A 13496-nucleotide genomic window follows, 5' to 3' on the forward strand; every position below is an offset into this window, starting at 1 on the left:
AGTACCATATAACATAAGCATGGAATCACACACATGTAATATCAGCAGTCAAGAAGTCGCAGCATAACATCAACTATACAGCAAGTTCAAGGCCAGCCTGGGATACACAAGACCAAAACATTTAATTTTTAGATATAAAATTGATTGTACTTACATGTGATCTGTGGAAACCTGGTTGAGACTATGGACAAGCTGTGAAACCAAATTGTCATCCCTACAGGCCAAAAGGCAGTTCACCTCTTCTGCTATTCGTGAATTAAAGAGGAGGCTCTTTGTAGTTGTAGCAGGTAAAGGAGATGGAAGAGGCAGCTGGTTCAGGACTAGTCAGAATAAAAGCACATTATTAGAAATTGACTGCAGTAAGTCTTTATACCTGTGTGTTTATATAAATTTTAAGAGTAAAAATAAGTTATAAGTATCAATATGAAAAATGACTGAAAAGTATTACTCTTCATTCTGAAAAGTCTCCATCAACCCAAGAAAATACCCCTCTCAAAACACCACAGGTCACTGCTGACCATAATACTAGGAAACACTTAGCTTCTTTATATTCATGCTTAATTTTCATTTAAAAATTTTAATGAACTAAATACAGCACAACTTTGAACCATAAAGTTAGAGATCGACTTATCTACAAGATGGATCAGTTCAGTAGCACTACTCAGACAAATACTCAGACAATACCTGACTCTACAGTCCACAGATATTTTTAAAAGCTTAAGACTAGACAAAAAACAAACAGCACACAGTAGCAGAATATTCAGAGTAGAACATTCTTGAAGAACAATAAAACATTCTTGTCATAAATTCCTAAACAGTTTTTTTCCATTCTACTCTAAACAGCAAACAAATAAACAGAATGAGTATTTTGCAGCTTAAATTCCACTATTTCATGTCAGCACACTTAATGAGGATTTGTTAATTTGCCTAAATGTTAAGAAATTCAACTAAAATATCAAGTATCACGCTTTTGGAGTAATTTCAAACCAACTTCTTAGTATAATTATCATACTGCTCACACCAATAGGCAACATGATATTTAAAACCCAGCACCACTAGAATTTAGGTAAGATGGGCTGTCAAGTTCTCATTGCTGGAGAGCAATTTCAGGTGCTGTTTTTATAAATGCTTTCTATATATATAACTCCTTATTCGTGTTTGTCAATACGTTCCTTTAGTTTTGGCATTTCTTAAAGTTTTGTGTCTTTTTTTCATGTCTTTATTTTTGTAACCAAGGTGTTATTACCATTTCCTTATAACCAAGGAAAAAGGAAACAAATTAGATTTACGTATTAGGTGGCAACATTAATTTTGCTATTCCCACACGTACATCAATCAAATAAATTATACATTTTTTTGTTGTTTACAACATTAAAGATTCCTTTAAGTGTCTCTAAAAATAAATGTTAGCAAACAGCAGATCTTAAATTAGATGAATTATCCAAACTTACGGTCTGTGAGACTAGCAATCCCCGCAAGAGTAGTTATGGGGACATGGGGCATATCCCCATTCATCCTGAAGTTCTGGAATGGTGTTGCCTATGAAAGTACTTAGTTCAGGTGCCAGCTGTCATTACTTTCCATTTCCCAAACCCTGCAACACACACAAAAAGAAAACCACATTATTATTTGTAGAACTATGTCAAATTATGACTAGTGGAGAGATGCTTAATCATATTAAAATATAAAAATCTCAGCTTCTATTTGTTTAATCTGTTTAACAAATCATCCATATATACCACTTACCACACATGACCTTCTGCAAAATGCTTTGTGTACATTAAAATTTAGGTCTCAAAATAACCCAGGTACAGCAGGATACAATTGTTTTGTGCATTTTATTAATAAGGAAATTACAGGGAGTTTAACTAGTGGAGTTGGATTTCAAATGACATAATTTGGCTTCAGAGTCTGTTTCTTAACTACTGGGATATACTGCTACAGAGGGGTACTCAAACTTGCTAAACACTTAGTTACTTTCCAAACTCTAAATAATTACAAATTTTACTTAATAATCTGGCTTCAACTTCTTGTCTAGTTAGTTCTCTTTTCACTCTCTTAAATAGACTTTACTCTCTTATGAGGACATGAGGACTATCTCATCAGATTCTTAGATTCTTCTTGTGTGTGTGAGTGAGAGAGAGAGAGAGAGAGAGAGAGAGAGAGAGAGAGAGAGAGAGAGAGAGAGAGAGATTAAGATAGTCTCCTTATCTAAAAAGACTTTTATTCTCCTTTATTCTAAATTCTACAGTTCAGGGTCAGTATTAGGTATTTATCATGATGCAATTCATCCGCTTTCTCTAAAAAGTATGTATGTACACATATATAAAGGATACCCTGCAATATTGAACATTTTCTCCCTATATTGAACAGGTCTCCAGATTTTTTTATTTTCAGTAATGTTTTTGTATGTAAAATAATGTAACATTTCAATAATCTATGCATTAAAACTACTTTAGTATATGCTACATCTATTACATCACAGGGCTAAACTAGAAAACTAAATAGTTTAGTTTCTATTATTGATATTGATTTTCTTTCCTCAGTGCTGGGAATTGAAACCTGGGCTTCATACAAGACTCCATCACTGAGCTACACCACTCAGAAACTGCTTCTAGTTTAAATGTTTTCATTTTCAACACTGTATTTATTAGTTACTTTTAAGAGAACATCTAGAAGTTTTTGAGTTATAAACTTAAAAAAAAAACAACACTTGATATAGTTGGCTTCCCTTATTCATACAGCGTAACCAACGTTACAAGCAAAATGGTTCAACAGGTAAAGCCAGGTGCCAGCAAGCTTGAAGATCTGTGTTTGGTCCCTGGAACTCACAGAACGGAAGGAGATATCTGACTCCTCTCCCTTATGTTGTCCTCTAACATGAACAGTATGCTGTAGCCTAAACTCATCCACACTACACACCTCCACCCCTCAAACAAAAATATTTTTAAGTAGATAAAAGTAGTACTCAGAATCCTTCCACGTGTTTTAAATTATATAGACAAACAAGTTTCACAAAATATAGATATAAGGCTTAGCAGTTACAAAGTGAACATCCTTAGGCAAATAGAAAGACAGCACCCAACTCCATAGAGACGTAATGGCTATCCTGTCATTATAATCATTTCTTGTCTTCTTTCAATAAATTTTGTATGCATATACTTATTAATGGGCAGTTAAGTAACACAAACACCCCACACACCTTTCCTTGCTGGGTGACTAATAAAACTTGTTGGTAGAAGCCTACTGAAAGAAAAGGCACAAGAAACAATAGAGGAAAGATGCATTTATCACGACCTATACTCTAGTCCTTCTGCTCCAATGTGAACTTCTCTTGTTAATCAATGTGAAACTCTAAGCCTCACTAAAGAAATTTAAGCAACACTATAGATTTAGCATCAACATCAAACACTTTTGTAGACTAGAAATTAAAACCTGAAACAGGTCTCTAAAAAAAACAATGTGTTTGTTTTAACTTCATGCTAATAGGAAAACTTCAAATTCCTTAGTAATTACTGGAAAGAAACCATCAAATACAAATTATTTACAGAACATCACAAAAATACTTTGTTACTCATTTATAGCTCATCCTTGTACATGTAAATTCCCATATTTAAGCATATTTGATTCAGACAGGAACTAACAAACAGTAAGGAGAGGATTCTATTGGGTAACACCCGACTTTATTATTTTTTACTAAGTAACATGTACAACAAATCCAACCTCAAGCTAAGGATTTTAGCCTAAAAATGACCACATATAAATTGGAATAATAATAAAACCAATCACAAGACTGTGCTTTTCTTAGTGGTGTGCATGTATTTACACTCTCTGATGTAAATTCAAAATGAAATAAAAGAAAAGGGGGAGGGACATAATATCTACACAGGAAGCAATGCTTTAACTACACAGTGAACAAATGATTACAGAAAAAAAACACTGTATCACTCAACTATATTAATTTTACAGGAATTCAAGAGTATGAAGACCAGAAATTGGTAGAAATAGTTAGAATTTTAGCTATATTTATTAAGAGTAATCTGTGGAAATGTTACTTTCAGTTAGAAAGAACAATCAATGCTCTTAACCTATGAATGCTATTTTTTCATAGACTTTTCATTTTGTAACAAAAATTACTTACATAACACCAGAAAAAAATGCTAGTACAAAATTGGAAAAACATCCATTATAATTCTAATAAATAAATCAACAAAATATACTAATAATGGATCTTAAGAATGGCTTGTGGTCTAATGAAAGGATTGCTTAGTTATGGGAAGATATTACCTGTAAACACAAGGATTTTTTTTGAAAGACTCATTTTTTTATTCATTTAATGTCCCTTCAAAAATTTTATGATTCCTTCATACAAGCAAAATAAATGTAAATAAAACAATTGGCAAAAATTATAATAATATTCAACCTGGTATGTGTCTAAAGTATCTGATGGCAGAAAGGACTTTGTATCTTATAGCTAAGCCTGAAATGTGTATGTTATCTTGCCTCAAGAATTTCACTTTTAGAAAATATCTTGAACATGATTGTGAGACAACCCATGCCTACAACACAAGCATAAAGACTCGAATTTAGCCTCAGCTCTTGTGCAAAAAAACAAAATCAATATTGTAGGAAGGGCTAGAAACAGGCTCAGTTGTTAAGAGTATTTGTTGTTCTTCCAGAGGATCTTCCAACCACTTCTTACTCCAACTACATAGTATTTCACTCTCTTCTGGATTCACAGATGCATGCACTTATACTTATTTCACCCTACCCCACCCACTAACATTTTTAAAAAGACTGGTATGGTGAAATATACTTTTATCAGTGCTGAGGTAGAGACAGATGGATTCCTGGGACTAACTGGTCAGTCAACATAGCCTAGATGGGCAACAAGAAATTCTATCAAAAAAAAAAAAAGTTGTTCTGAGTGAGGTCGAACACCATCTTGGCACTTAGAAGGCAGGGGCAGGTGGGTCCCAGTGAGTTTGAGGCCAGCCTAGTTAAGTCCAAGCTAGCCAGAGCTACATAGTGAGACCCTGTTTCAAAGAAAGAAAAGACACCTGAGGTTGTCTTCTAACTTCCATTATGTGCACAAGTGTTCACTCACACTCACATATACCCACACTCTCATGCATGCCCCTGTACAAAAATATACCCTCAAGAACTGATCATACACATGGCTCAAAACATAATGTACCCATATAAGCATAACACTAGAAAGCATTTTAGCACTGAAAAATGGGCAGAAAAGACAACTGATGTTTATTAAGCAGCTACTATGTAATAAAGTTACTTTAAAACACTTAAGCATACTTACATCTCAATCTTTGATGAGTAACCTGATATACAAAGAAGTTAAGAATCTGCCTGAGATCATACATCAGAAGGCAAACACATGAGCATTTTACATAACTAAATGGATAATCAAGCAGTGGTAGTGCACACCTTAAATCCCAGCACTCAGGAGGCAGAGGCAGGTGGATCTCTATGAGTTCGAGGCCAGCCTGGTCTACAGAGCTACACAGAAAAACCCTGTCTTGAAAGACCCCCCCCAAAAAAAGACAATATAAAGTCAAAGAACAAACTGAGCTATTTAAACTCATTCACAAGGCGATCACAGACAAATTATGTAATATTTCTGTACCTCGATTCCTTATCTCCATAAGAGGCAGGTAATTATTATTTCTGATTTTGTGAAAATGAGCTGAATTAATATATGTAAAGATATAAAGTACTTAGGTTTGTGCTTGGAATGTAGTAAATTTCAATAAAACTGTATTGCGACTGTATTTTGCTTGTTATGCTATCTCAAACTATCATTTATATATATTATACACATACATACATATTTACACACAAATATGATACATTCTTTTTCTGATATTGTTGAATGGGCAGTTAAAAGTTAGATTTGATGAATAGCTCACACAAACCTATACAAGTATTCTCTGAGTTACACATGGCATCCAACATAACAAACATTTCTACACTATTTTGTCCTTCATGATAAAATATCCAATGTCAATTTTGTATCACAGATACTATATGCTAGGCTAACAAAAGGGATTGTGCAACATGTTAAAGGATACTAGACAGAATATGCAGGGGGTATTTATAAACAGGTTGATCAGAGCGTATGGTCAGAAAAGAAAAGCCTGCAAGAGTATGCATGATACTGACTCTTTCCTTCCCATATCTTTGCTATAAAAAACTCAGGATTTCACTTAGGAGCAATAAGATAATCAAAAGAAGATGGGGTAGTAGTGAGAGAGAACGAAGGCAAAAGTTCTGTAAGAATACTACAGTGTTAGCATGCAATAATGGTCCAATTCTAGACTTAAATTCTAGATTAGATGTCAACGTAATATTTAACTGGAAATTTAAAAAGTAGAAAACTGGTAATTAAGAAACAGACAAAAATAGTAAGAATTACAGCTATGCTACAGAAAGTTGCTCAAGGCAGAGCTATTGTCTTGCCTGCCCAAAGCCCTGGTACAATCAATGCCAGTAGCACATAAATAATAACTAACCCCTCGTCCCCCAACCCCAGGGATAGTTTAGGAAAAATCCATACATTAGCACAGGATAAAAATATAGAATGTTTCAAAAACTGGAGCTTTTCAGCACTGACATGATGCTAGAAAGGGAAAACTCTGTTACTGAGACCATGTAACAGTGAGTTATAACACAGGCATATCTGGGGTAGTAACAGCTTGCCACGCCTGTGGTGTCCTGAGTTTGATCCTATGTAGAGATAGAACAGAACTGACTCCACAAAGCTTCCTGACCTCCTCACAAGTGCCATGGCACATATACATGGCATACACAGACACATGGTCTGAATAGGTAAAAGACAGGCAGATAAAAAATACTATTTAAAATTACCTTCAGGCTGTGTGCATATGGTATAGGAACCATGAATGAGTTTATGATTAGATTTTCATCTCATCCTCAAAAGACTTAACTATGTATACACAAATATTCCCAAATTGAAACAAGAGAAACACCATACCCAAACATAAAAATCCACAACAGTTCTGATACCAAACATTTTGAATAAGGATTACTCAACTGGTAAAATCAGGAGCAAGAGGAAGCTAACTCTATAGTAGGACATTTGTCTTTAAGCACTTTTTACCTGTAAGGTGAGTGCACACACATGCACACACACACCCCTCTTTCCTAATTATATCATAAGAAGGTTATTATAATGATTATCATCATTTCCTGTATTGAAATTGAAGCCTTAGGGTCTGAAAGGTTTGCAGCTACATGGGTAGAATGCAGAGATACTATTTGAATTGAGTGTTTTCCATTTCTTTTATATTAATTTTTATTTTTTTAAAGGTAGGATCTCCTTACATAGAACAGGTCTTGAACTCACAATCTTTCTGCTTCAGCCTATTGAGTTCTAGCCAAGATCACACACCTCTGGCACCACAATCAGACTGAATTCAGGTGTTTCTAAACCAGTTCTATATTCTTGGACACATAAAAAGGCTGTAAGTAAAGGGTACAAGGATTTGCCTACATTGTTATGTCAAAAAACAAAAACAAAAAGCCAATAAAGGTACAAAGAGTAAAAGTCCTTTTAAAGGCTAAATGTTTGCTTAAGTTCTCAGAGAAAAGTAATTAGAGCCTAGCCCAAGAACAGAATAGAAATGTCTGTTGCTGTAATTCAAAATCTTTATGCCATGTGATTATACGATTATTTTGATCTTTAACCAAAATTTAATAAATATGGAGTATTTTAACTAATTGATGCTTTGCCTTTTTTGTTACTGTAAAACCTGTTAGGCGTAGGAAAGGTTCAAAACCAGCACATTTTAGGGATAGGGAGATGACAGCTCAGTAAGTACAGTGCTTGCCTGCCTGCGAGCCTAGCACCAGGTTAGATACAGATGGGAAGATCCTGTAGGGGATAGGGTGGGGAGAGCCAGCTGGTTAGCCAAGGGAAGTCTAAACCACAAGCTCAAACATTGAGAGATCCTGTTTCAAAAAGTGGGGAGAAGTGATTGAAGAAAACATCTTCTTATCAACCTCTGGACTTCATATACATCTACATGGACAGGACACATACACACACTAGTATATTTTATTACTTCAGTTAATATTACATTTAATTTCATAAATTGCTTCAAATCCATTTGGAAAATGTATAAGATATAGATCGTCAAAAGCTACAGAGGCTAAGTAAATAAATCTTATGTTGCAGTACTTAATCATCAGATTTTGTTAATCATCAGAATCAGATTCTCTTTCTTTATCTGCTATTGAAGACCAGATTTTTTTCACATTATATTCATACACGAATGAGTGAATCTTCCACAAATCCTAGCTCAAAAACAAAGTTACCAATCAGCAACCCCCTGCCTTATGGCACTGTGAAAATTTACTTCTTTTAAAACATTTCTGCCTTTCTAAAATTCCAAATTACCACCATTAAGAACAATATAAAATGAAACATCTACTATGGGGAATTTGCTTCACCTTTAAAAATCCCCTGAGCCACCATGGTCAAACTAAGAATGTTTAGGTCTAGGCTGTGTACACATGCCTAGACCATATAGCTCTATCATAATATGTATAAAAAGTGCACATACACAATATAGAAGGGCATACTTAGTATCATTGAGTTTATTATATAGGAAAAAGTTAACTTCTAAGAAAATCAGATTGGGATTTACAATTTTTTCAAAGCAGTTTATAAAATGAAGTTGTGCTTACTGAGAAATAAGACAGTAAGAATTTGCCTTGATATTTTTCTTTCCAATTATTTCCCATGGACTGACTTTAAATAGTGGCAGTTGGTTTTAGTGGGGACTGAGTACTTACAAAATCTAACCATCTCCATATACAAATATACAAACTGCATCAGAAAAACAATAGCCCTGAATCCCAGAATGATATCTTTAAAATGTAGAGTGGAGTTTTGGGGTGCAGCTCACAGGAAGCCCAGGGTTCAACCCTAGCACTTCATAAATAGAGTGCAGTAGCATATGCTTAGCAAACCCAGCACTTGGGAGTGCAGGCAGGACAGGGAGATTAAGGAAGTCCTCTGCTACACAGGCTATATGAGACCCTGTCTCAAAATAAGTAAATAAATAAACTAAAAGGTTACATACAAGAAAGGTGTTACTATGTTTTGTTTTGTTAGTCTAACCTCCCCCAGTCTCCAGTTTAAAAAACAATGCAAACAAAAATCAGCACCTCCTAGCTTTCAGATTACATATCGATACAATTAGCTATTACACAGACACAGAAAGGTAAAGTAAACCAAACACTTTCTTTTAAACTGTAACACTAAATTATCTGGACTCAATGAAGTAATTTAACTTCTCTTTGCCAATATCAGGTTATATTAAGTATACTTAAGGATAATTAAGTTTCCTTCTTTTTGTTAATTTTCAGAGTTTGAAATTTCAGCACCTATAGGGATACTGAAGGACCACATGTAAAAAAATTAAATTAGAACTCTATTTCTGACCTGCACAAATGATCAAAAACCTCAATGTGAAAGCTGACACATTGAAACTTCTAGAAGAAGACATAGGTAGCCTGAGAACTGGCTCTCATAGTACTTGGAAGAAGCAAGCAAGTTGCCATGGAAGGGTAACCCTCAATAATAAGACCTGTAGAAAATACAGGTGTAGATAAGTACTTTCTGACTAGGACTCCATCTGCTCAGGAATTAAGATCTACAACAGACAAACAGGACCTCATAAAACTAAACAATTTCTGTGCAACAAAGGAAACAATCTAGTAAGCAGGAAGTCCACAGAGTAGGGGAGAATTTTGCCAGTTATGCATCTGACTGAGGATTAATATTCAGAGTACATAAAGAACTAAAAAAGAAAAAAAAGAGCCAAGAAAATAAGCAAGTGGAGCATGGTGGCACAAACCTTTAATTTTATCACTCGGGAGGGAAAGTCAGGCAGATTTTTTTGAGTTCAAGGCCAACCTGGCCTAAATAGTGAGTTCCTGGACAACCAAAGCTACACAGTTGAGACCCTGTCTCAAAAAATCAAACCAAACAAACAAAACACAAAAAGAAAAGCAACCTAATTAAAAAGTGGACTATGGATCTGAACAGAGTTCTTGAAAGAAATAAAAATAGCTAAGAAATATCTTTTAAAGTGTTGAATATTCTTACCAATTAGGGAAATGCAAATTAAAACTACTTTAAGATTTATGGGGTAAGATCAAGAAAACAGCTAGAACAAATGCTGGCAAGGATGTGAGGAAAGGGGATCAGTTATTCACTGTTGGTGGGATTGAAAACTAGCGGAGAATCCCTGGAAGTTAAGTGTGGGAAATCCTTGAAAAGCAAAAAATAGATCTACCATATGACCCAGCCACACCACTCCTGAGCAGATGCCTGAAGGACTTGACATTCTACTCCATAGATACTTGTTCTTTCTCTCCTTTTCTTCCCTCTGTCCTATCTGCCTCCCTCCCAGGGTGGGGTCCCATTATATATTCCTTAGCTGGCATGGAACTCCCTATGTGGACCAGGCTGATCTTGAGCTCAGAGAACCACTTACCTCTGCTTTGAGTGCTGAGATTAAAGATGTGTGCCACCAAACCTGTCTGAATTGTTTTCTTATTTGTGGATCCTAGTTCTGCATTCTTAGATTCCCATTATAGTGTCTAGTGGTCATCATGTTGAGGCAGCATGTAGAGTCTGACATTTCTAGGAGACAAACTCTCACAGCAAAAATCTCTGTTCCTATGGTTCTTACAGTCTCTCCATACTGTCTTTCACAATGATCCATGAACTTTAGGTACAGGAGTCATAGATGTGTTGTAGATTTTTTTTTTTTTTTTTGGTTTTTTGAGACAGGGTTTCTCTGTGGCTTTGGAGACTGTCCTGGCACTAGCTCTTGTAGACCAGGCTGGTCTCGAACTCACAAAGATCCTCCTGCCTCTGCCTCCTGAGTGCTGGAATTAAAGGCATGCGCCACCACTGCCCAGGTGTGTTGTAGATTTATAATTCTGCATTCTGATTGGTTGTGATTTTTCTATAATGATCTCTGTTGCAAAAAGTATCCTTGATGAGGGATGAGAATTACATTCATCCAGCTAGATCCTGGAGAAGGATATGATATGGTATGTATGTATGTGTAATGAAGTTAGGCTATATGGGGTGATGATGCCCTCCTAAAAGCCATAGATTATCTAACAAAACACCCAGGGCTGGGCTTGGAAAATTTCCTTTTGAATTGTTAATCAGGAGTCCAAGAGACTCCCCAGACAATATAGGCTACTACCATTGCCCTTGATTGCCACCCATAAATAGAAGGTATGACTACTGCTGAACACACCACACATTTTAGACATAGCAAAGCTTCCAACTTGTAAAAAGCAAAGGTCTAAAAATGTTCTGCTCCAAAAAGGCAATAAAAGAAAGCTGCTGCAATGTGATTTGAAGAGGCTAGGACCCATCCCAAGCAGTCCATCAAACTTGGCAGTGCTGTCCATGTAGTCTAGCTTTAGAAGGATACAAGAGTCAGAGTTACAAAACCTTCCACAGTTAAAGAGAGCCGCTGAGGGCATTGCATGCAGCTGGGAAAGAGAAGCCTGGATTGCCTTGGAGACCCCAAGATGTTAGGGACGCCAGAGCTGTGGGATATCACCAAAGAGAGCTGCACACAGGAAGTGGAACCAGACCCAGAGAGAGAAATGTGTGTTGCAGGCAGTAAAGCTGGGAGGACGGAGCCATCTAAGCCCATTGACATCAGACATAAAGCTACAGCATTTGGAGTTTGCTCTGCTGGATTTCACCATTGCTTTGGTCCAGTATTTCCTCACTTTATATTCCTCCTTTTTGGAATGGTAATGTATTCTGTGCCAAGGCATTTTGGAAATATGTTATTGCCTTTTGATTTTAAGGGGGTTACAGTTAAGAGATTACTGTAAATTACTCAGAAAATCCTTAGACTTTTAACTTAAAGCCAGGTATGGTGGCACACGCTTGTAATCCTAGAATTTAGGAAACTGAGGCATATAAAGATCATGAGTTAGAGGTGAGCCTACAATACTGAATGAGAAATAAGTTAATCTGAGTCAGGTAGTGGTGGTGCACACCTGTAATCCCAGCACTCGGGAGGCAAAGGCAGGCAGATTTCTGTGAGTTTGAGACAAGCCTCGTCTACTGAGCAAGTTCCAGGACAGACTCCAAAGCTACACAGAGAACCCTGTCTCAGAAAAATAAAAGCAAAACACACAAAAAAAGAAATAAGCTATTTTGAAGTCTGATAAATCTGTCTATCAGATTAGAAAGAGCTTTAAGCCATTGAAAAGAAAATTTATCTTCTACAAGTTGAAATCAATTGCCTCAGAATAAACTTTAAAAGGACAGGCCTAGATGTTAAATAAAAGGCAAGTGTACATCCTTTTATATTTATGAAATGAAACCTGGACAAAAGCACTCAGAAGCTTTAGCTGTGATATCCCAAAGCTGGAAATGCCAAACATCCTTTAATGCAGTTAAACTGTAGTAGATCCATAACAAGGAATGAAAGATGTTATTTAGAATTGAAAGCAACAAATTAGAGGCATATACAGTAACTTGGAAATCTCAAAGAGATTATGCTGAGTGGAAAAATGCCACTCTAAAAGCTATATACTGTATGATTCCATTTTATGTAACACAAGAAACACTGTAATAATGAGACAGGAAACAGATTAGTAGTTGCTGGGGGTTAATGATGAAGAACACAGGTGTGTTACTAAAGAAGAGCATTGTTGTATTTGCTTACACTGCCTAAAGTGTCTTTTGATTGGTTTAATAAAGAGCTAAATGGTCAATAGCTAGGCAGGAGAGAATAGGAGGGACTTCCAGGGGGAGAGAGAGGGAGAGAGGGAGGGAGGGAGGGAGAGATGGAGGGAGGGAGGGAGGGAGGGACTGGGAAGAGGAATCTAGGTGCTTGATTTTGTCTGCACACTTGGAGCAAATCAAATGTGCCATACTTAGAAGACTTAACCGAGCCACGTGGTAGAATGCATAATAAAACATTATGAGTTAATTACGCTAAGAGCTAGTTGGGGAGAAGCCTAAGCTAAGGCCAAGCTTTCATAATGAACAAGTCTCCAGGTCATTATTTGTGGGCTGGCGGTACAAAGGCAGTCCAGCTAGAAAGCTTGCTACAGAGTACAAGGCTGTCGTCCTTTCCTTTTTCCTTTCCTTTCCTTTCCTTTCCTTTCCTCTCCTCTCCTCTCCTCTCCTCTCCTCTCCTCTCCTCTGCTCTCGTCCCCTCCCCTCCCCTCTCGTCCCCTCCCCTCCCCTCTCGTCCCCTCCCCTCCCCTCTCCTCCCCTCCCTCTCCTCCCTCCCTTTTTCCCCTCCTTTCCTTCCGAGACAGGGTTTCTCTGTAGCTCTGGAGCCTGTCCTAGAACTGGATCTGTAGACCAGGCTGGCCTCAAAATCATAGAGATCCGCCTGCCTCTGCCTCCCAAGTGCTGGAAGATATGTACCACCACTGCCTTTAGTAGGCGT

General features: G+C 36.7%; 1 protein-coding gene across 2 annotated transcripts in view; it reads right to left on the reverse strand.

Annotated features, from left to right (window-relative positions):
• The window catches only part of Nipbl (NIPBL cohesin loading factor), a 154910-nt gene that overhangs the window by 90848 nt on the left and 50566 nt on the right, over positions 1 to 13496 (reverse strand). For both annotated transcript variants that reach the window (XM_005077992.4, XM_013119043.3), the window contains exons 2-3: positions 1452 to 1594; positions 155 to 320 (exon numbers count right to left, since the gene is read on the reverse strand). In XM_005077992.4, the coding sequence (XP_005078049.1) occupies positions 155 to 320; positions 1452 to 1515 (230 nt within the window). In that variant the 5' untranslated portion in view covers positions 1516 to 1594. The remainder of the gene's footprint in view (positions 1 to 154; positions 321 to 1451; positions 1595 to 13496) is intronic.

Source organism: Mesocricetus auratus, unplaced genomic scaffold (genome assembly GCF_017639785.1).
Source record: "Mesocricetus auratus isolate SY011 unplaced genomic scaffold, BCM_Maur_2.0 Super-Scaffold_100015, whole genome shotgun sequence".
NCBI classification, from domain to species: Eukaryota; Metazoa; Chordata; class Mammalia; order Rodentia; family Cricetidae; genus Mesocricetus; species Mesocricetus auratus.